Here is a 21,756-nt window from a genome sequence, read left to right as displayed (position 1 = left end):
TGCTCTTGTATCGTGCCTCAGTATGATACAAATCCTAGGTACAGGCCATTGATTTTCATTAGCACAGGGATTTTTGGCCAGAGCATGTAATTATTGTCAGCGGGGTGTTCAGCTAGCTCAGAAGTCATAGCAGCCAGGGGCACAATACAGCCTGACTTTTCATGACTGACTTTTTTCATTGATCGGTCCATTCAGCGAGCTTGTGCAAAATTAGCTGCATTGCTGTTCATCTTCTAATTAGCTTGTCAGCGGACATATTTTCCTATTGTTATATGCTCTCTAAAAAAACAGATGGCTGCAACTGTAATGGTGTTTGGGCAGTGTGGGCTTTCCACATTAGAGACTCCGCAACAACAATGGAAAGTGCAGTTGTTCCATTTGACAACTTTATAGGCTGGCAACTGTTTGAAGTAGAAAGTAGCCGATTGTGCACTTATGGAGAGGAAATTGTTATTATTGCAAAGGCAAAGTTGATTGTTTTCTACTCTCATAAGTGTGAATGTGATTACCAATAATTTGGCCTTTGGCCAATTTATCATGAATACATTGTGTCTTGAAACAATTGATGCAAAGATGAATGAACTATCCGTACAAAGTAGTACTACTAATCATCAGATGCATTGCTGATTTTCACTATAGCACCACTCCTACAATTCTGCTCAAAAGAACATCAGAGCAAGAGTCTAGAGCTTTCAGACAAATAATGTGTCATTCAAATGTTTGTATTGTAAATTACCATTGAACTGATTGGTAATTGTCCTTGCAGTCCAATGTGTTCCAATCTTTATTGAGCCATGGCACTCATTTTACATTAGAGAAATCTCATGGCAAACCACCAAATCTGGGCGTGTTAGGTGAAAATTAAGATGATATATTTGCAGGAAGCCACAACTTATTCTGCCATATGAATGGTAATAGATGGATACACAGGTTTAATGTAGGGATGGGCGAGTACTGATACCTATCGTGCTGAAACAAGGCCTTATTTTAAGGTATTGGTACTCGTGGCGGGCCGCCCTCTTGTGGCCGTTTTATGATCTCGAAATTAGGGAGGAGAAAATTGCCATTAATTTCATTCAATTGTAAGAAAAATGCTATATGTAGGTGTTTCTTTAAAATAAAAAAAATCTGTTAGTGTTTTTTGCGGGGCTGAAGTTTGTATATCAAAAGCACTAATGGTATCAGTATTTAGTATCGGTATCGGTAAGTACTCTTACTGGTATCGGTCTGAAATTAAAAGTGGTATTAAACATCCCTAGTTTAGTGTACCTTCTGTACATTCTGAAGAGCATTTAAGTGCTCTGCCTGACATTATTTGTATCTGATATTGATAAATTAATAAAGTTATTTGACATTGGTAAGTAATCTTTTTCTGACAACTCAAGTGAAATGACGTAATTTTCCACTGCGTCCCTGGTGACTTCTCACAGCACACTAATGTGCCATAGAATATTGGGAGTCTCTGATGTAGTCAATCGAGGGCTGCGTAGTCAATGTCCACCCCCACTAAAAAGTGCAGCAACTAACCTGAAAAGACTGCTTGATTCTTGACTGCTGCTCTTATCAGCGTGTTTCGTATTCATTCTTTTATGGCATCATTGCATGCAATGTGCGTTCAAAGGGGGTAATATGAGAAAGCAGAAATCCTTTTCTGTGATAGCTCAAAATAAAAAAAATGTAGAATGTACTGTAGCTTTCTGTCCTAGTTTAAAATCAGAGGTGCACATTTTCATCTCTACAGCTTTGGCATGATTTGAGAATGACCTCTATCTCCATTGAAGACACTCAAAACAACGCTGTGCCGCTTTGCTTCATTAAGTGCTTTGAAATGAGTAGAAATAAAAATCCATTTAAGTTACAATTAGGTTTAAATTGTATGGTTTAAGGTAACCCTCTTGATTTAGTTATGAAGACAATATCATAAATGTGTGTTTTTTTTCAGTGATTTTAAGCTTTTCTGCCCTCTGGATGTGACAGATGGCACCACAAACCTATAATTATGGGAGCAATTTTTTCACACCCCAGAGGATGGTCACATTAGTACATCTTGTCACTGGCTTCCGGAAGACAAGCTAATAATGGAACCATTTTTACATTCTGTCTTCTTTAGCCATCACTCAGTAGGAACAGAGGATCCTGCAGATGCTAATTCTGATTAATTCATGCTATCATCTTCATGATGACTCTCCCACTGCAGCCACACTGTCTATGTCTGTTCCTCCCGACACCAGCAGGTAACAACCTGCTCCTCACTTACAAAGAAGAGCGCGTGGGAGTGTAGGTGGATGAGGTAAGAGCCAGCGTCCAGAACAAGCGAGTAGGTAGGAAAGATCCTCTGAGAGTAGATAAACATGAGAACACTTAGCAAGTCCCTTTTTCTGACTGTGTGTGGGTAGTTAATGAGTCTGAAAGCTTCTCCGGTGCATCTCTCACTGATAACCGGATGGAGGCTGTAATGCTGCTGAAAAGCAACATGCTCATTAATAATTGCCTCGCAGCAGAGTAGACCTGCTCCTCTTCTGCCAAATATATGCATTTCCATAATGCTTTTACGTGTTCAATCGTGTTCTATTATAATTGTGTCCACTATAGGATGATTTGGCCTTTTTTTTTAATTCTTCTAAAATTGTCAAATTAAAATTCTAAGATTGTTTGTGGCTCACTTGTTTTCTGAACCTGAGCTGTGATTGGTCGTTGCCTGAGCCCTGAGAAACTGTGATGTCATTTTCAGTTGACAGCAAGTGGCAAAATGGCTGCCGCCTGAGATGGATAAAAACGGGTGGATTTTGCTGCTTAAAAACTCACATTACAAGAACACAGTATTAATAAGAAAGCCATGTTTAGACTAGTGGGTTCTGCATATACAACATATTATTGTAAAGAGAATGTTTGAGTTGACTTCCCCTTTAAATAAACTTGTCTTCTTGTCACGTGCAGTCATGTACCAAGAAGATACAAGACGGAATATTGGGTGACATCAATTGTTGTCATGTGTTCCTCTTGTTTTTTTGTTTCATTCATAGGTATCAATGTCGCGGATATAATATTACACCATTTATATAACTGATACAGCTAACCCACTTACACGCCCTGTGGTCAAAACAAAAAAACAGATCATGGCTGAGCATTCTGTTTGTGCTTATTTCTAGAAACAAACAAACATGATTTAATTTCTATTGTTTTAAATGGAAACATGAAGCCTAGGTGTTGCTATTGTACTTTACTTTACTTTACACACTGTTTCCACTTTGCAAGCGCTGGCCTGAGCCAGCTGGAGTCTTGCAGCCAAACCACTTTGCACTGATAGCATCAACTAGCGTGACTATCAGAAAGCTCAGTGGTGCGTAGCCACAAACTATGGGAGTTGTTAACTTTTAGTTGGAGATGACAAAGACAGTTTGTAACAGTAAACCTTTTTGAAAATATTTGTTGGTGGAAGTGTTTTCTTGCAGTTTAAAATTGTGTGGTTTTTTTTGTTTTTTTTGCAATTATCAGAAGAATACGCATATATCTCTGATGTCCATTGGTTACATTTTCTAGTGATAGTCCCAATATACATACTAAAGATTAAGGGTTTGGATTCAGCATGGACTAAATTTGGCGCCTGGCAGGCCACTAGGCCTAAAAGACACTAGGAAAAACCCCGGGATTGATGTCAATGTCCGATATCTTTACAACCTCCTCCTTTAACATCATGCCAAAATACTGTCAGGTTTGGGCAGTCTCAGAAGACGTGAGTGATCCCCATTCATTCCACAAACCCTCCAGCAAAGTGGTAATATTGGGTCTTTACAAATGCTGAAATTACCAAATAAATGATTGGTGATACCTGAGTAGCAATTCAAACACATCCTCCTATTTATCCTATTTATCATTTTAGTTCCAATTTCTCTTACATATTATCAGACATATCAGATGTTAAGTTAACACGTATATATGTGAGATAAGGTTATTGGTTGGTGTATTATTTCCAGTTATCATAATGAGGTAGTTTTCCACATTTGAGGAGTTTCCTGTATTGTCGTTGGTATATTATATTGCAACATAAAGGGGCTTGTACATGGAAAAAAAAGAAGCAGTAAACCGGTGTTTGATTTGAGCAATGATAGCAAACACGAATTCTGCTATCTTGGATTGAAAGATATTCTCTCTTGAAGCAAGACAAGTACTTACACAGATGGCTAAACAGCTTGCTTTGACTTTCCCCTCTGACACCTTTTCCTTTGCCATGGATTATTTTTTGATGGATCCAGCCACTGAATATCATACCGTATATCCTCCAGGTATGGTGTCCATTCTGTGTCCCAAGTGGTAGCTAATTCCCAGGTCTCCAAGGGGGGTGGGGGCGTCCTCCCTGGAGAAGCAATGATAGCTGAAGGACTGACTTTGTAATGGATAGATGATGAATTATTGATGTAGCAAAGCTGGTCTGGCTTCACCTATTCCTGATGGCGTTAATATAAGTCAATGCTTTGGTTTTTATGTTGGAATATTAGAAGGTGGGAGTGTGGGAGAAAAGCAGGCACAAAGGGTGTATTGATTAGCTGGTAGGGCTGTCAAATTGATTACTCCCATCGAATAATTGCATTCATTAAAGTGTATTGTAAAGTATTTCCCAGATTGTTGTTGATTAACCAATTACTGTTGTTTATTTAACATTGTCTAGTGATGAAAGAGCAACTAAACAACGCTTAAGAAAGATCACATGAGACGGATTGATGTACTCAGTTACTGGTTCGGTCATTGCTGTCCAACGTGAAGCAGAAGTTAGAAAATGTCTCATTTTGATAAAAACACAAAACACAATCAGTCTGTTTTCATGAAGGACTACATAAATCATAAACTGTTGAGAGGCTGAAATCAAAGGATTTGGACAATTTTAAGTTAAACAAGGTCTCTAAACTCTACTTGAGTGTTAAAATATTTGTCGATTCATTTGACAATAGATTAGTTGTTGATTGATCGATGAATTTTGACAACTTTAGTGGGCGAGCAAGGGCCCCTTTGGCCCGCCCACAGGGACGGGTGTGACTGCAAATAGCATGTTGATGAGAGGAAGAACTGTTTGACTACTGGGCAAGGTCATTGTATTGGCTGTAGGATTCTTATTTGGTATTTATTTCCTTCTCCCGCTTACCACTTAGTTTATCTCCAGTACTAAAAAGTAGACCACATGACACAATCTAATGAGATGTGATGCAAGGGCAGTCAACACAGTCAAATTCAACACACCCTAGTAAAAAAAAAAATCCTAAATCAACACAAAAAATACTGATAGCTTTGTAAAAGCAGGTTTGTTGGTACACCAGAATTTCATTTTGCATGTTTCTCTTGGATATTCTGGTAGATGGCAGCGACACAATTCCATGAACTGTGTGCAAAGCATTCACAACCACTTTATCAGAGGGGAGTCAAATAGTTTTGGGATGAGCCATTAACAGCTCGGCGCAGCCGCATCTGTTTTTTTCAGCAGGCCACCTTTGTCAGGGCTTGCTGAAAGAATGAGCCAGCGGAGCTGCTGCAATGCTTTGATCCTAAATGCCAGAAACAATACATCCAATTGGGGAAATAAAGTCTTGCTTAGTGTATACTGTGACCTTGCAGTAGTAGAAAGGCATCCATTAAGTTTTCATAGATACTAATGAATAACTTTACTAAACAGGACCACATATTACAACATTTCAAACACAAATCTTTACATGCGGGCAATAACCCTTTTAAAACTCGAATACAGTATTGGCATTATTCGGGTTTTGAAAGGCCATGTAAAAACGCGCAATAACCGGAATATGCTCTTATTCGGGACGCCTGGGTTACCCCTTTCATAACTGGAGTACTGGTTCATATAAACACAATCGGAATACCTCGAATGAACAGGGCATTGATTTTCATTGTGCGCATGCTCACAACCTCTTTTTTGTCTCTTTTTCTTCTTCTTCTTCGCTTATTTGTACTCGCAAGGAATCTTGGTCTTTGTAGTAACGACTTGTATGCGCAGCGCCGTTGTCCCACTCGCTTGAATACATTGATTTCTCCGCACCGTTTTCACGTTATACTGTGTCTCTATGGCGAAAATGCCACAGTTTGTGACACTATTCATGTAAGACAGACGCAACACCTCTCATAATGCTTAAACAATGTTTATCTCCAGCTTGCAGTGTTCAACAATACACGTCCGTGTAGGAACATTAGATGACACACATATAGTTTTGCTTCATCCAAGCGAGTAAGTCCGTGCTCCTGGCATGTGCAGACAAGAACTACACTTCTGGAGCGAGTAGGAAACCGACTAATATATTTAGCGTGGTGAGTGACATGAATATCATGTATTTTATTGACCGTTTAAAGTTAGAAGTGGAAATGGCATCTATTTCTGCCATGACGTTAGACCGTGCTTCACCTCCTTTACATCGGGTTATTCCAAATGCCATGTATATGGTGGCAACTCTGTCAACGTAATGTAAACGTGTTATTCCGATTGTTCCAGAAACCCGATTTCTGACCATAACCCGACTATTGCCTGCATGTAAACGTAGTCAGTTTCAAATGACTCGAGCTAACAAGTTTGTTGTTCTGTCAAGTGCATGTCACAAGTGATGACATCTTTAAGCCAGAAGCTGAGCAACACTGTATTTGTTTATATGCGACCTAAGGCATCTTAAACTTGTTGTTCCTTAAATCTAATAATCTACATTTCATGACCGCCCTAATTTTGACTATCATTTTTATAATGGATAGCTATTATTTAACAGACGTCATGGGAAAAAAAAAGGCAATTTCCACAAGTTTGACACTTGTGGTCTCTCTCAAACTTTGTGATATATTATACATTTAGAAACATTGGATCCATCAGTGACTGCAGTGGCTATAAACAGTTGTGGACATTGACATTTTGGTCAAAATATGTCAAGTAACCTAACTGGCTCACAAAGTCAACCTAGTGCTCCTGTTGCTCTTTCATCTTAAAAGTTAATTTGACTCTGTGATGTTCAAAGACATACAGACACAATTTTGAACAAGCAAATAAAGAAAGAACTATACAACTATTTACAAGCATGCTGTAAAGTGTGTTGCTTCAACACCCCTCTAGTATGAACTAATATCTGCTATGTTACTGTTTATTATTATTATTATTATTTTTAATTGTATGGCAGTTTATATGACGTCATTACAGCCCATGTCTACAAATACTAAACTAAACTACTACTAAATATGGCTTGTCATGCCTGGAGTGTCCTATCCGAGCCCGTGCTTGGCTCCTCTGTAATGATAGTGCACCTTGCTTAAACATCCGGGCTGTGACGTCACCGCCTCTCGGATTTCACTGCTTGTGTTCCTGCGTGTGTGAGATACTTAAATGTTTTTCTTTTTATGTTTTTTTTGAAGTTTTTTTTTTAAAGATTATTATTATTTTAATGTGATACATGTAAATTGGATTGACTGATATCTGTATTCTTTTTATATGTTCAATAAATGGTTAAAAAAAAAAAAGTGTTCCTGCGTGTGCGCGCTCGTATGCTTGTGTGTGCCTGCAGTACTGGCGTGCGCTGCTCGTCAGTCAGCACGAGAAGAGGACGTCTTGATAGCACAGCTGCGGGGCGAACAAGCAACACTACGTCTACTTTTTGAACAAGAAACTAACTGCCTATCTTGTTTTTTCCCCGGATTAAAGTGGTCCTCGTTTCTCGACTTTTTTATTTTTGTTTTTTTAACCTTCCTGTTAACTGCGTGGACGTTACGGAGGCATACTGTAAGTAAAACACATATCTAAAAACTCGAAACCGTTTTTGATAAGAATTGTTCTGTAAAGGGGACGGTTCGCTCCATGTGGCGGCGGTTATAGTTTTCGGCAGAATGGTTCGTTATTTAAAAAATCAATACGCTTGTTACAGTCTTCATTGAAGTTACAGTATGAAGTTAACGTCGGCGCTTCCCATCATCTGGCGTTTTATTTATATCGCAGAACACATTCATGACAAGATAGTCAAAATACTAGTAGTAATGAGAGGGGGGGGGGGGGTTCTAGTGTTGCTTTTAACGAGTCTTTCATTGGTTACTCAGAAAAACAAGCGCTGGGATTGGCTGGCGTCCAGACCAGTGTGTACTGTACCCCGCCTATCTCGCATAAAGTCAGCTGGGAGAGGCGACCCCAATGAGGATAAAGATGGATGGTTGGGTGGATGTAGTTTCAAGCTACTTCCCCCAAAAAAATTCAGCTTCCCATGCTAATTATGTACTATTGTACATTGTGTTTGTGGTTCTTTTTTCCAAGTAGTCAGTGTAAGCCATAGTTTCCATACAGGACACTAGCATGTGATGGGGATTGTTATTTCTGTTTGTGGCTGATCTTTTGGAGCTTTTGTCAGCCAATTACGGTTTGCTTTACACGATGATTAAACCACTTGCTCTCTACAAGCCACCCTACCCGCATCTATACAATATCACCATATACATAGTGTCATAAGCAAAACACATTTGCATCTGTGGATAGTGTTGGCTTTTATGCATGAATTCCTTCCAAAATCAATTGAACCGGTTTTTCACCATGACAGTGTTTGCATGGTAGATGCTATCAGCTTGTTTTGTTCTAGCTGACTCTCATTAAACTTGTGTCCAGGCAGTAAAATGTGCCTACACGTTACATTTTTATTGTCTGTGTATCAGATGTGTCTACACGTTACATTTTATTGTGTGTGGATCAGATGTGTTGTGTTTGTCTGTCAAAGCAGATGTTTGTCTCCTTGCTGTCCTCAATATTACTGGCTCTGTAATGTATGCATTGACAACGGATTCAAATGCATTAAAAAAAACCTAATTACTGGTCAAAGAAGGAACTAAAAGTTCCCAAACAAAAAGTCATCTGAGTTCATTGTGCTTGTCAAATGTTGGGAACAATGATGGTGGTCTGTGTGGAGCTTGGGGGCGGGGCACTTTGTCATTGAAGACTGGGCTATAACATCAGCCAATGTCTCATCTGAGGAAAGTGAGCTGTTTAGATGGAGAACTCAAATGAATTAAATTTGCGGCTGCGGCCTCATTAACCAGCGGATTAGCAGCCATGCAGATGTACAGGCGGGTTGCACTGCTAATTGCTTGGCCAGCTCTCTGGGCCGAACACATCAATCGCAGCGGGGGTAGCGTCCGATTTGATTTTAGGCTTTGAGTCATGAGAGGATAAACAGCGACAGCTCAATTTCATCCAATCATTTCTTTGTCAAGTTGAAGTCCTGCTATGACCTTATTTGCTCCAGTCAATTTCAGTTTGATTCAAGTATGTTATATTATTTTCTTGTCTCTAATGTTACAGTAATTCACTCCGCTATAGTCTATAATGAGACTGTGGTACTTCAGCCTCAATCTTCATCTATTTCTTTAAGGAGTTGACCTTGATTAGATAGTTCCGAATACTATTTTGGGTGGCTCACTACACATTTTACTTTGTCTTTCAGTGGCCCTATGCTCCATTCCGCGACAGTATAAAATAGCGTGTTACATAAATGACTTAATATCTTCCTGTGCTACTGTTTTCTGTGTAAACCTTCTGAGACCAATATTTTCTTCCAGAAGGCAACTTGTCACCATGGCAGTCAAATCGCCTGTTCAGCTGTGTCACCTTGACATCATTTTAACCCAGTCACTACTAATACTGCGTGGGGGTTGGGTAATTGAATTATTTGAACAAAAAAAATCTGATTTGTAGCCTGACCGAGCAGCTGTTTTCTATGGTTAAATGGAAAGGTTGAAAGGTGAAAGTCAAAGCTTAAATGCCTCGTTGTAGCACACAGTGGGGCTTTCCCACGTTTTACGATGTTCAGAACTATATTACAGTGTAAGTGGCTTTGCAGTTTCGTGGCACTTACCGCATTTTAGGTGGCCTCTCTCGGGGGCTGCAAAGCTGTTTTGTCTTTTTGGCCTTTTCTTCTGTTGCCCCCCACATGCCCTAATCCAAACGGCCTATTCTGCTTATTCAGCCCAGCTTTTGTAAGGAAGGCTATTCATACTGCTTGTCAATGTCCGTGTGGTATTGAGGAGTTCCTTTGCAGTTCAACTCTTTTCAGTCATAGCTGAGGCCAGTCACCTGACGGTATGGCGCTATCTCATGTCCCTTCAAGTTTAATAGGGTCAGATTTATGGTAAATGTGGTACCACGGAAGGACGATGAACTGGCTGAAACCTTCTGAGACCTAGTATGTCTACGTCCAAAACAATCACTTTTCAGTAGACCCAATAAAAGGCATGTTTGTTCACCCATTAACATTTCGTCATCAAAGACAGCAAGCCATTTTCCGTACTTTAGATTTGTCAATATTTTGTAAAAATAACACCCACACAATTGTGGATTGACCAATAGTATTGATTTATTTTTTTAAATATGAAAATTGCCAAATTGTGACTTTGGAGAATTTGCCCCGATGCCAGTAATATGGTGGAGCCTCTAAAATGAACCCTCATGAAGTTATTTCTGGCAGTCTTACAATCGTACACACTGTTTCCTTACATAATATCACGAGACGTCAAAATATCGTGAACGACCTCACAACATCTCAGGAGGCCTCTGATGTTTAACATCAAAATGATTTACAACACTTTGAAGTCAATCCCAAAAAAAGAGAGGAAACATTTGAGAAAGTAAGATTATACACTGAACGCGACCTAACCGTAACCCTGTTCACAAAATCTGTGGTTAAACAGCATTTTAAAACATATTGTGCTCAACATTACAGGTCCTATAACACTTAAAATGATAATGTGACACTTTTATTTAGGTTATAACCACACTAGCAGTCTGATTAGGTGATAAATGCCCCCCCAACCGACATATAAATGGAGAGCAGAGTGTGTCTTGTTCTGATAGGAAACAAGGTTATGGTGTGAGGAGCCTGGATTGTCAATCGTGTGGACTTATTTAATAGGGTCATAAAATCTGACCAGCACAGCGCTGCCAGAGGAAGGATGCAATTCCACTGGGCAGTACATCCCACTGTGAGAAGTGGTGATTAAAGCCACCATTTTATGCAGTGGCTGTCATTTAGATGATATCACAAGGGAAGCAGGCTGTATGGCCTTACCTGCTTATATGCAGAAGTTGTCTTAAAACGGCATTCACCTTAATATACTATACAATGTGAAATGGGATCAGATGATCTGTTAAAAATGTCCAAGTGGTTGGTGAGCTTGTTTTTCCATTTCAGCTCCAGCGTCAGGAATTCCCCGTTTGATTTTCAGATAAAATAATTCATACAGTGAAGCTGCCAGTAGGACCTCCATTGTTAAAATAACATGATTTGCTGTTAGGACACTTCCAATGTGGTGAGCCTTTAGTTGTTAGTGCTTGACCTAGTTGAAGAAGAAGGAGTAAATGTTCAGAGACCCACCCAGAACAATAAAAGCTAAGCCTGTGAGGTGCTGACCTCAAGACCTTAAGATCCCCATTACTGCAGTTCACTGCTCATTATAATGGACAAGACGGTCCGGAACCCAGGAGGCTGCCCCGCCTTGCCCTCCCCACAGTGAGGCGGTCAGCTCATCATGCTTGGCCAAGTTCTCCACCTCTTTACAGCTAATGCCAAGTGGTGTCCTTCGGCCAGATCCACCTTTTAAACCAACTTCTTCCTCTTGAAAACAATAAATAACGAAAAGTGAAGACCATGTCTAGTTTTTGCTCTTTGTGAAGCGCAAAAAAATGTTTCCATATGTTGCCTTATGTGGGCGCCTGCGTGAAATAGCTCCTAACCTAATGCTGACTGCCGAGACCACAGACCACATCCCTCATAACACGTGCGACCAGTTTAAATGACGTTGTTGCTAAGTTTAGTAACTAGATGGGTTTTATGGAAAAAATATATACCAGAGAGTAATCTACGTCAAGGAATGAATTTCACCATCCTCTCTTTTATTTTTGTGTAATTATATCATGAATGGTCTAATTTTGCATTGTGTCCGGAAGCCCTTTGTGTTATGTGGTATCAACTCACGTTTGCATATTTGTTGGACTGGTCAAAGTTTAAACCTGCCGAAGCTATGATTAGATTTATTATTATTATTACAGTATTATTTTTTATTAGTATTATTATTACTATTAACTGCCATAAAAGTGCAAAAAAAATGTGAAAATTCTAAAACCTGTACTCACTTTACTTTAATGATGATTAGCACGTGTGGTGACCATACAGAGGAAAATTAGTACTTTTTTTTTTTGCCTCAGAGATAATTTGCTTAAACTTAAAATTTCACAAGTCACTTCTATTATTTTAATGTTTGACTTGGCCATATTACCAGCAAAGTTGTATGTACAATTTTTCAGTGGCATAACTTTTATTTCCATTTCAATGGTCATTATATTATAGTTTCCTCCCTATGCCATCTGTGTTATCTTTATGTGATGGCGGAGAAAAAAACACATTGTGTGGGATTCATCTTTTAAATACCCGTTGAAGTAATGCTGAAGTCTTACAGAAATTTGCGATTTTTATTATTATTATTTTTCATTTAACCTTTATTTAACCAGGTCTCATTGAGATAAAAAAAACAAAACAAAACTATTTTTCAAGAGAGACATGGCCAAGACAGGCAGCAGCAAAATAACACAAAGTTACAGACATACAGTACAGAGTAGGACAAAAAAAAAAAAAAAAAGTACAAAGTACAACATTTTGGATTAAATGATCAATAAAATTGTTCAAACAGTGGAAGCTGTTTCCAAGTCTTTCAATTTAGATATAAAAACATTTAAGGACACCAGTTCCTTGTGACGTCATCCACGACTTTAGTCGTGTATCCCTCCCCAGATTTTGCTCTCAAGTCTGAATTATTTGACGTCAGGGGCTTTCAAATTCCAACCGTTCCACTGTATGAAGTGTGCATATTGCAAAAACATTTGGATTTCAGGTTTATGATTGAGTTGGCTGAGCCTCCCTCTTCTTAAGGTAGGCAGCAGAAGTAATCTCACTGCAGATCTTTCACTGTAATCCTGATCCATTGGGGCTGGGGGGGGGGGGGGGGGGGTGACTGCTGATGAGTCAGAAAGCAGAATGAAACACAAAACGTATTTATTCAAATATTACATCCTGACTCTTTGGCCCACACACAACATCAAGTTACTTTATAAGCTCCCTGTTTGCAACTGAGGTTTAGCACCCGTCCTTCCATATGTCACGTTAGGAATGTTGCCGACCTCCTCAAATAGCTTTCTTTCATGTGAGTATTGACTCTATGATGCTACACAATCTGTCTTAAAAACACTCACACCACATCTGCAAGCCTCGATGGAACTTTATTGGTATAAGCGACATGCTGGTTGCAAGGGGGAAACGTTAGTTGGAAGTTCAAAGCTAACAGAAAACGAGACATTACAATCATTTATAAGATGCTCATGCCTACATATTTCTCTTTTCATTTACACCTTGAGGTAGAGGGCAGAGGGTAAGATACTGATTTATTTACTCCTATAGAGGGAGGGTGATCAAACATGACAAATAGACTTAAAATGTTCCAGTGTTCTCGAAAGTGCACATTCTGGCAATCAGAAACCCACAGACTTGGCAAACTCATTTATATCAAGGTCATTGCAGTTTTTGGCCAATACCACATCGCTATATCAAGTTCAAGTATTTGTCGTAACTATAGAGACGGAGAATGTGGTCACGCAGTTCAAGCCTGGAACGGAGGAAGAAAAAGCTCTTTGTAGACTTCCCATTGCTGCGTTTTGTAATGCTTTTCTAATATAATAAATTCAATCTTGTTTTTCATGGGGTAAATAGTGGACAATTAGCACATGTGCGCACTGTAATTTCATTTGTGGCTATTAGGTCTAAACTACAAAGTCTTGTAAACCCTTAATGAAGTTTAAAGTAGCTGCAAATGCCCAAGAAAGACATTTTATGAAGTGAATATACATTTTGACAGAAATTAACTCAACTCATCCCATATTCAGTTTGTTTGCTAAATGCATTCTTACCTGGTGTTTAAATGTGCTGTATTAGGACCAACCAATTTTAACCTCTATTTATATGAATATATTATTTCAAGAACCAACCAACCTATAAGGCATATGGAGTATGTGTGATGGGGTACTACTAGTGAAGAATGGTTTCATTTGTCTGTCCCCAGACCGCACATAGAGCTCTGCAGCCAACAGTGCCTCCTGTAATTATGGACCCGAACTGTGGAGACTATTACTCTCCACGCTAAACTGAAACCAAACCCCCTATTTCACTCCTGGTATTTGCTCATTTCAGTGCACGAGAAGCGTGTGTGTTTAAAGACGGTGTTATTTTTGGGCTGCAGTTTGACTCCCTTCTGTTGATGGTGCAGCCTGAGCGTGTTGAAATGTAAAAGCACATGGAGGAGGCCACAGCCCCTAAGAATGTTGTTGACAAGGCTTCTTTCACTTATGTGATGTACAATCTTCTTTAATTTCTCCTGCACTCACTCGCTTTAGTTTGCTTTATATTGACAACCTTCTTTAATTACAAACCACTACCAAATTGCAATACAGTATGTGTGCGGTATAATGAGCTGAGTCAATTATGCATTCCTGTCACAGTTCCAAATCCTGACTGTTAATCGCATGATTTATGAGTGACAGTGAAGCATGGTGATACTAGTTGTTCCTTCCTGACCATCCGCATTACACACAACTCTGACCACTTTACTGGAAAGCTGCGTGCAACTAGTGAGAATGTGTGGCTGGCGTCCTGGAATTCTAGTCTTGTTGTGATAGAAATAACTTGGCTGGTGTTGGTATGCTATATAATGGATATGGGAAAGCATACAGGACAGCAAAACACTTTTTGTTTATGCTGTAGATTGTTGTGATTCTATTTTAGTTATCTCTCTCTATAGATATATAGATCTATATATATATATATATATATATATATATATATATATATATATATATAACTAAAATAGATTTGTTTGTTTTTTGTCATACTGGAGCATTTTGGCTTTTTCTATTTGGATTCTGCTTTGTAATACAAGCTGTCAGAGCTGAACTGTACATTATTATTATTTGCATTGGCATCATATTACATAGGTACAGTAAAAATAGGCCTGACTGACAGATTTTTTAAAAATTTTTAGGCCAATTCATTTGTCAGAATGAAATTCCAACAACCAACTAATCGGTGGATTAATTTGAAATAAATGTATGAATAAATAATAATAATTGATAAAATTATGTTTTTGTTTTTTGTCCCTCAACGTTTAAAAAAATAAGGAAATTTTTTTAAAAAACAGCAAAAAATTGCTGACTTTTGGGGTGGGGTGGGGAGAGTGTTTGTTTGTCATATCTTTGTCTTATGTTGTAATGTGTTAATGTGGTAAAAAAACAACAACATTTTTTAGAGAGCTAATATTGACCAATTAAATCAGCCGCCCGGTTAATCAGTATCAAATATTTCATCCATTTTTACTTTCAATGTTTAAAATGTGCTTCATTTAGTTTGAATCTTCACAACAAACATACGACTTTTATGGAGAAATACACTAACTAACCTGTGCAAAGACCTGCCAAAACGTTTGCTTTCCTTGATGCTAATCTCCTTCTGCTATTTGTACGTATAAATATGCAATTTATCACCACAGTAAGGTACTGGAAGAGCTTGCAACTGGATTTTCCAAGCTCATAAAAAATGTGTCTATGGTGCTGTCTGATATAGATGATATTTTCTCACCTTTTCTCCCCCATTTCCTCTCTGTTTCATAGCCATAATGAGCGAAAGGTGACTTGCAAGCATCCCGTCTCAGGCTCACCCTCTCAAGACAACTGCATCTTTGTAATCAACGAACAGTAAGTCTTTTGTTTTTTCTTTCCTCAGAATGTCACTGGGTTGCATTTCCAGCACCGCAACATGCTGTTGAAACCTCCAATGCCTTTCCACCCCTGCCCCTAATTGCAGCTCTGCCCTCACCAGTCAAAGACTGATCTTCCCAGCGCTAAGTGCGCGTGCCAATTATTTCTAAGATAAGGGATGAAACTAAAACAGCCTTTGTATCGCATATACATCACTCACTCGGAATGTGATGTTTCACATTCAGCTCCTCTTGACCCCTGGCAAGTTCGTGACATTTCCTAAAGTCATAGCAAGTGTTGCTTTTCAGTGTTCCAAGCTCAGTTCAGCAAAGAAGATGGCGTGTGCCACTCCAGACAGGATGGAGTTCTGTACCAAATTGTCATCAACCTCACTCGTTCTTACATCCCTTTCACCCTTGGCTGTTAAAGGTATGATGTTAACTAAAACATTCGGGGCTTTTCCCAAAGTCCATCCCATTCATGCCTCCTGCTCCCACTTTTGAACCATAATGGCGAATTGAATGTAGCGACAAATAACTGCTTTTCCACTGCACACTAACGGGTCGGTTCAGCTCCACTTGTACTCGAACTAAACACCAACATTTTAAGAGCAGGAATACATTGTATGTGCAACTAACATCATAGAACTTGAGAACGTGAGTCTATAGTACTGTATTTCATTAATATATGTAATGTTACCAATTTCCAGAGAGTCGTTTAGTTTAGCAGAAATGGATTGAATGCTTGTCGCACTGCACTCTCTCGACACATTCCTCCCCTTGCTGCGTTACTCTCACTTCTCTGCTGTTTTTCACATAAATAGGCACAACATGCCGGTGCAAGATGACATCTAAATTGGAAACAAGCACAAAAAAAAAGTACAAACCTTGCATTTGAAAGAAAAAAGATAATGGAAAACATCCAGCATTTGGCTGTCTTACAGGGAAAGTAGTAAAAAGGCAAAATAGCCCCTGAACAAGCAGAAACGAGTGATTTTATCTGCCACAAGGATAAAGAGGCCATGTGGAAAATTGCTGTCACTGCACTGAAATTTGGCATTGTAATGCCAGCCATCAAATAACATGAAAAAAAACCCACTGTACTGTGAGCTCTAGATCAACATCCAAGAAACAGTTGGACGTATGAGAAATGATACAAAACAGTGAAAATCAAATCTAACTTTCAGAGGCCATCAGAAACGATTCTGGCCGAGTAAAAGAGGCCCACTACCACAAGTGACATCACATCACGGATGCTTTATCATCTGTTTCTCCTCAAGTGTACAGGGCCGGCTGTTCTCTTGATTCACTTCCTCGTCACTACAGTTGCTAATATGACTTCAGTTTCAGCTTTTGGTGTGACACCACTTTCTGTTCCCGATGCTCCCTCTGAGCTTTAAGCTATAGACATCTTTCACTTCTTACTTGAGCTTCCTCCAACGTGCCTAACCCACTACAAAGAAAAGCATTCTCAGCATTCTGTCTTCACTGTACATGTTTCAACCAATTTTTAGTCATCACCATGTTCATGTGCTTGCTGACAGCAAATGCTTGGTGCGATACGTATACCAAAACATGACCTTCATCAAATGTACATGTATTTAGTCTGGAAAGAGTCGTGAATATAGTTTAGAGTATCAACTGTTTATATATGTCTATTTATTTTATTTTATTTTTAAAGACAGATGACATTTAGGTCGGATTAACTTTCAATACTGTCACCTATAGGCAATATTCAATTACAATGGAACCTCAAAGGTCAAATAAATCTGAATTCATACCAGCAAGTGCTCCAATTGAAACGACCACATAGGTCATAGCATGAAAATAAGACCGAACGACCCCTCAGAGCATATTCCACGACAGCTTCCCCCACGGTGACAGGTTTTGAGTTCTGGTTCTCAACGCCATTGAGTTCAAAATTGTGGTCAAAAGATGTCCTCCACATAGTAGGATGGGTGCAGTAACACATTTCCCTAGCAGAGGGGACACTCCCTGGATGGTTGAGGTTTGCATTTGGGTTTCGGTCAGTTTGTCATTTTCGATTATTTACATGGCTGATAGGGGGTCACTTAGATCAAAAACGTAACAATTGGTCGTAATTTGGGGCATGTAAAAACAACCTCTGTGGTCGTTTTCAATTAGAGGACAGTCTCATTCATACAATTTGGAATTCACTTTTTTTTGTTTTTTGTTTGCTTTTAAATATGCTTGTAAAGTCGCACAAGACTCCAGAGTTTGAACTACTGCCTTGATGATGTCATTTAGCTCAGGTTAGCGAAAATCAAAGGATTTACTGATCATTGGGAATTTGAAGCTTTCCTGACAAATATGATGGGAAAAAAATGGACCAGCATGAATTCACATTCAACAGTGGTTAAATTGGAAACGTTTAAAAGTAAGACTCTTTAATAGCATGTACATTACATCTTTGTCGTTTTTACCTATTTCTAATGGTAGAGGTTTGCTAACTCCTACTTATGTTCAACAGTTAATATGTTGGCGTCAGTTTGAACGCATTATTCCAGTGTTCAAGAGTCTTTGATGTTCCACTGTACCTTGTTCATGAGAAAAATCACAGTACTGCACATTTGCCGCAAGTTCCAACACTTGGCATAACGTACAGAGACTCAACACCGTTTTCTTTGCTCTGTTTTGTAGTGTTTATTGTGGAAAAATATATCATCCAGCGTGTAGCAGGTAAAAACACTGTTGGCTACAAGCATACTTTGAGCATTTGTGTCTATGTAAAGCACTCGAGCGTGTCAGTGTGATGATAAGCCTTGTTGATGCACACTAACACACTGTGGGTGATTTGAATGCTGTCTTGCCTGATAACCTGCTATGCATTTACATTCCAAAGTCCAGTCTGTTGTGTTCATCCAAATCTTAACAAAAGGCTAACATAATGCAGGGAGCTGATACCAAAATCTCTGAGTCAAAGGTATGACCTTTTATAAAAAACTGAGCCGCTGGATTAATCTCTCGTATCACCACCATACAGGCCACAATGTTGACTGTGTGGTGATTTACACGGGAACAGCAAATCTACTCCTCCTCTCACTCTGCAAAGGTTGCTTGATAACATGCCAGTTGGATTACACATTGTGGTTCTGTGCTGAAGAAACATGTTGCTATAAGCATCAGCTTACCTTGTTGCTTACTTGGAAAGAACAGAGACACATTCATGCGATAAGGCTTGTTGAGCTCTCTAAATATCTGTAAATTGTGCTGCACTGCTTATTTCCACAGTGTATTCTGATCCCAGATCTTTTGTTCACCAAAAAGAAAAAAAAAGGTCTGGTCCATTACCAAACAAAGGTGTTAGTTCTTTCTTTAGAAACGCTGTGTGGTCATTTTAAAATGCACTCTCAGCCAATCTCAGTTCAGTTACCCCCAACCACCAGCCACACATCACTGTACGCAGCGCGCCAAGCCTCATTGGCGCCGTTATCTTTCCTGACCCTATTAGACGCACGTGCGCATACGCACGCGAACGCACACACGCAGTGATCTAAAGGAACAAGCCTCGTGTTTGCCTTGTTAATGACAGGCCACACAGCAACCTAGTAGTACAGTATAAACCACACAGTTTCAATAGAGCAACATGCTTTTCATCATACTTTGATATGGCGTCCTCTCTTTGCACTTGGTAGCCTTTCGGTAAAATTAAAAGTCCTATACTTCTGACTGTCTAATTTGTTTTCGCCAAATGATAAGACAAAGATGAATTGTTTCAAAATTTAGGACAATAAGATTGCTTGATGAAGTTTGATTTTGAAAGCGATGCAGTTTTGATCTTAACTTTACTTAACCGAGTAAGGGTTGGAAGTTTTTTTTGGGAACAGGAACTCCGGAGAGCTCAATGCAGGAATGCAAAGAAAAGCCTGAAAAAGTGTACTCAGCAAGCTCGTTCCATCCTTTGATGGGGTCAATTTTCATATTCACGAATTACAACATAACACTAAAGTGACCTGTGTAGGACTGAGGAATCTTTTTTTTTTTTTTTCGTTCTTTCCTGATGGGCCGTGTGTGTGTGTGACTTTGAAGTATGTTTGGAAAAAAGCCTGTGTGTACAACACAGCCTGACTGCAATATGCTTCAGCTCTGAGATGGAGGAAATGCTTGGGAATGATGTTGTGGTACACAAACATGGCTGTTTGGTAGTTCTGCTATTTGGCTCCGACTATTACTGTTTTCAGAAGTCAAAATCATAACCACTATGGATTTGATTTCGCAGTGAGAGTATCTCTGACCTAAACCCCCAAAATAGTACTTTTAAAGTTGACAGGCAGTCAGAATAGCATGTTGTACATGTGGCTCTCGACTTCAGCAAGGGACTAAACAGTTAGTACACAAATCATCTATATTGACATTTTATATCATGTTCTGATTGCTTCCAAACTGATTATGACACCCAAATGCAATTGATGCTAATGTATAGTCTTTTGCTTTAGCCTGGTACCTCAAGGTCTAAGAAAAGCTTCTCTGTGATGCTTGTAGAACATTTGTCTGACAGTCCTATAACATACTTAACCAATGTACAATAAAGGGAGGTTAATTGCGGTCTAGTATCTCGTATAGTAAAATTTAACATTTTGATGGCCATGAAATGACAGTGGCAGACAGACACGAGGAAGATCGCTTCAAGCTAACTCTCTACTGTAAAGTCTGTTCTATCAGTGTCTAAAATTTCCATTCCATGGTAGCTTTAAATGTGTTTTTAGCTTTGGAGGTCCCACTGTACTTTAATGCATTGAGTTGTGCTCAGTTCACTGTAATAAAAACGTTTATAGCTCCCGTGAGGGATGTTAACAAATTGTTCCTTCTTCTACAAGCAAGTGTACAACGCCAATACTTTTCAATTTCACCACACGGTGATTGATTATAATGGCCAAAGCAATTATCCACAAACTACCACACACATAGAATCTTAGAAGCCGATGGGAAATGAGCATCGAAGAGAGCGGTATCTATATAGGCATACCACATTACAAAGGCATTAAAGATATTAAATAGTAAAATTCTAAAAATCTTTAAGATATGTTTATATCATTAAAACAAGTATTTTCCCTTTTATTCTTTTTTAAATACAGAAAATACAATTCATAGTGGGCTTGGGTCAATCTTAGATTCTGACAGTATGATAACCGTGCACAAAAAAATTGCAATGTCACAGTACTAAAATGACACAATAGATTTTATTTTCAAACAAAATATATTTTTTCAATACAGAACAAATGTGTACAGTACCATGTTAAGTTTAAATAAATAAATAGATGTTAACACTCTTCTTCTGTTTTAATTATTCTTAGTAAATCACAGTGTCCTATCATCCCATTTTATTTAGAAAAGACCCATGAGCTACTCATGTTGCTATTGGGGCTAACTAGCACCCACTCGCACAATGTTTTTGTGTGTGTGTGTGTGTGTGTGTGTGTGTGTGTGTGTGTGTGTGTGTGTGTGTGCAAAGGACATTAAACAGTAGAGCAAAAGGACATCAGTGTTTGCAGTGTTTCTTTCGTCTTGCTCCTTCTCTCTTCTGTACGTAACTGCTCACCCCTCACAACAAAAAAATTAATTGGAAGTGATTAACTTGAAAGAGGTGGCTGTTTGCTTAACTCTCTAAGCAGCCAATCATATTGTGCCCTGCTTCGAAGACCGCTCCAAAAAGAAGAGCTCACAGCCAGTATTAGCCGTTATTGAAAATTTGACTTTTTTTCAAAACCGGTCAACGGCCCATGACAGAGTGCCTCTTCCTTTGACCGCCCTTATACTGTGTTTTCATGGTCAGTTGACACGTCATTGATTGAGGTTCACTTACGATTTAACTTTTCACTGAAAGTGCAGTAAATCTTCCAAGCTCATTAGCCGGAGGAGGCAAATCTCTTTGGCCATTCATCACTTTTCACAGGAAACTATTTTAGGGTTGGAAATTGTGTCCACTGTGATTCAAAGGAA

The 21,756-nt window shown here is 39.0% G+C and overlaps 1 protein-coding gene across 15 annotated transcripts in view; it reads left to right on the top strand.

Annotated features, from left to right (window-relative positions):
* plekha5 (pleckstrin homology domain containing A5) overlaps positions 1-21,756 on the top strand; it is a 72,237-nt gene that overhangs the window by 27,055 nt on the left and 23,426 nt on the right. For 9 of the 15 annotated variants that reach the window (XM_086073230.1, XM_086073233.1, XM_086073229.1 and 6 more), the window contains exons 4-5: positions 15,710-15,793; positions 18,457-18,495. In XM_086073230.1, the coding sequence (XP_085929356.1) occupies positions 15,710-15,793; positions 18,457-18,495 (123 nt within the window). Of the gene's footprint in view, positions 1-7,527; positions 7,751-15,709; positions 15,794-18,456; positions 18,496-21,756 lie in introns of those variants that run through there. The other 6 variants (XM_086073234.1, XM_086073231.1, XM_086073239.1 and 3 more) reach the window with 3 other exon arrangements.

The sequence above is a fragment of the Leptonotus elevatus genome, chromosome 4 (genome assembly GCF_054856555.1).
Source record: "Leptonotus elevatus isolate MCC_2025b chromosome 4, RoL_Lele_1.0, whole genome shotgun sequence".
Lineage (NCBI taxonomy): Eukaryota > Metazoa > Chordata > Actinopteri > Syngnathiformes > Syngnathidae > Leptonotus > Leptonotus elevatus.
The sequence above is the reverse complement of the archived record's forward strand: the minus strand, read 5'-3'. Positions and strand labels throughout refer to the sequence as shown.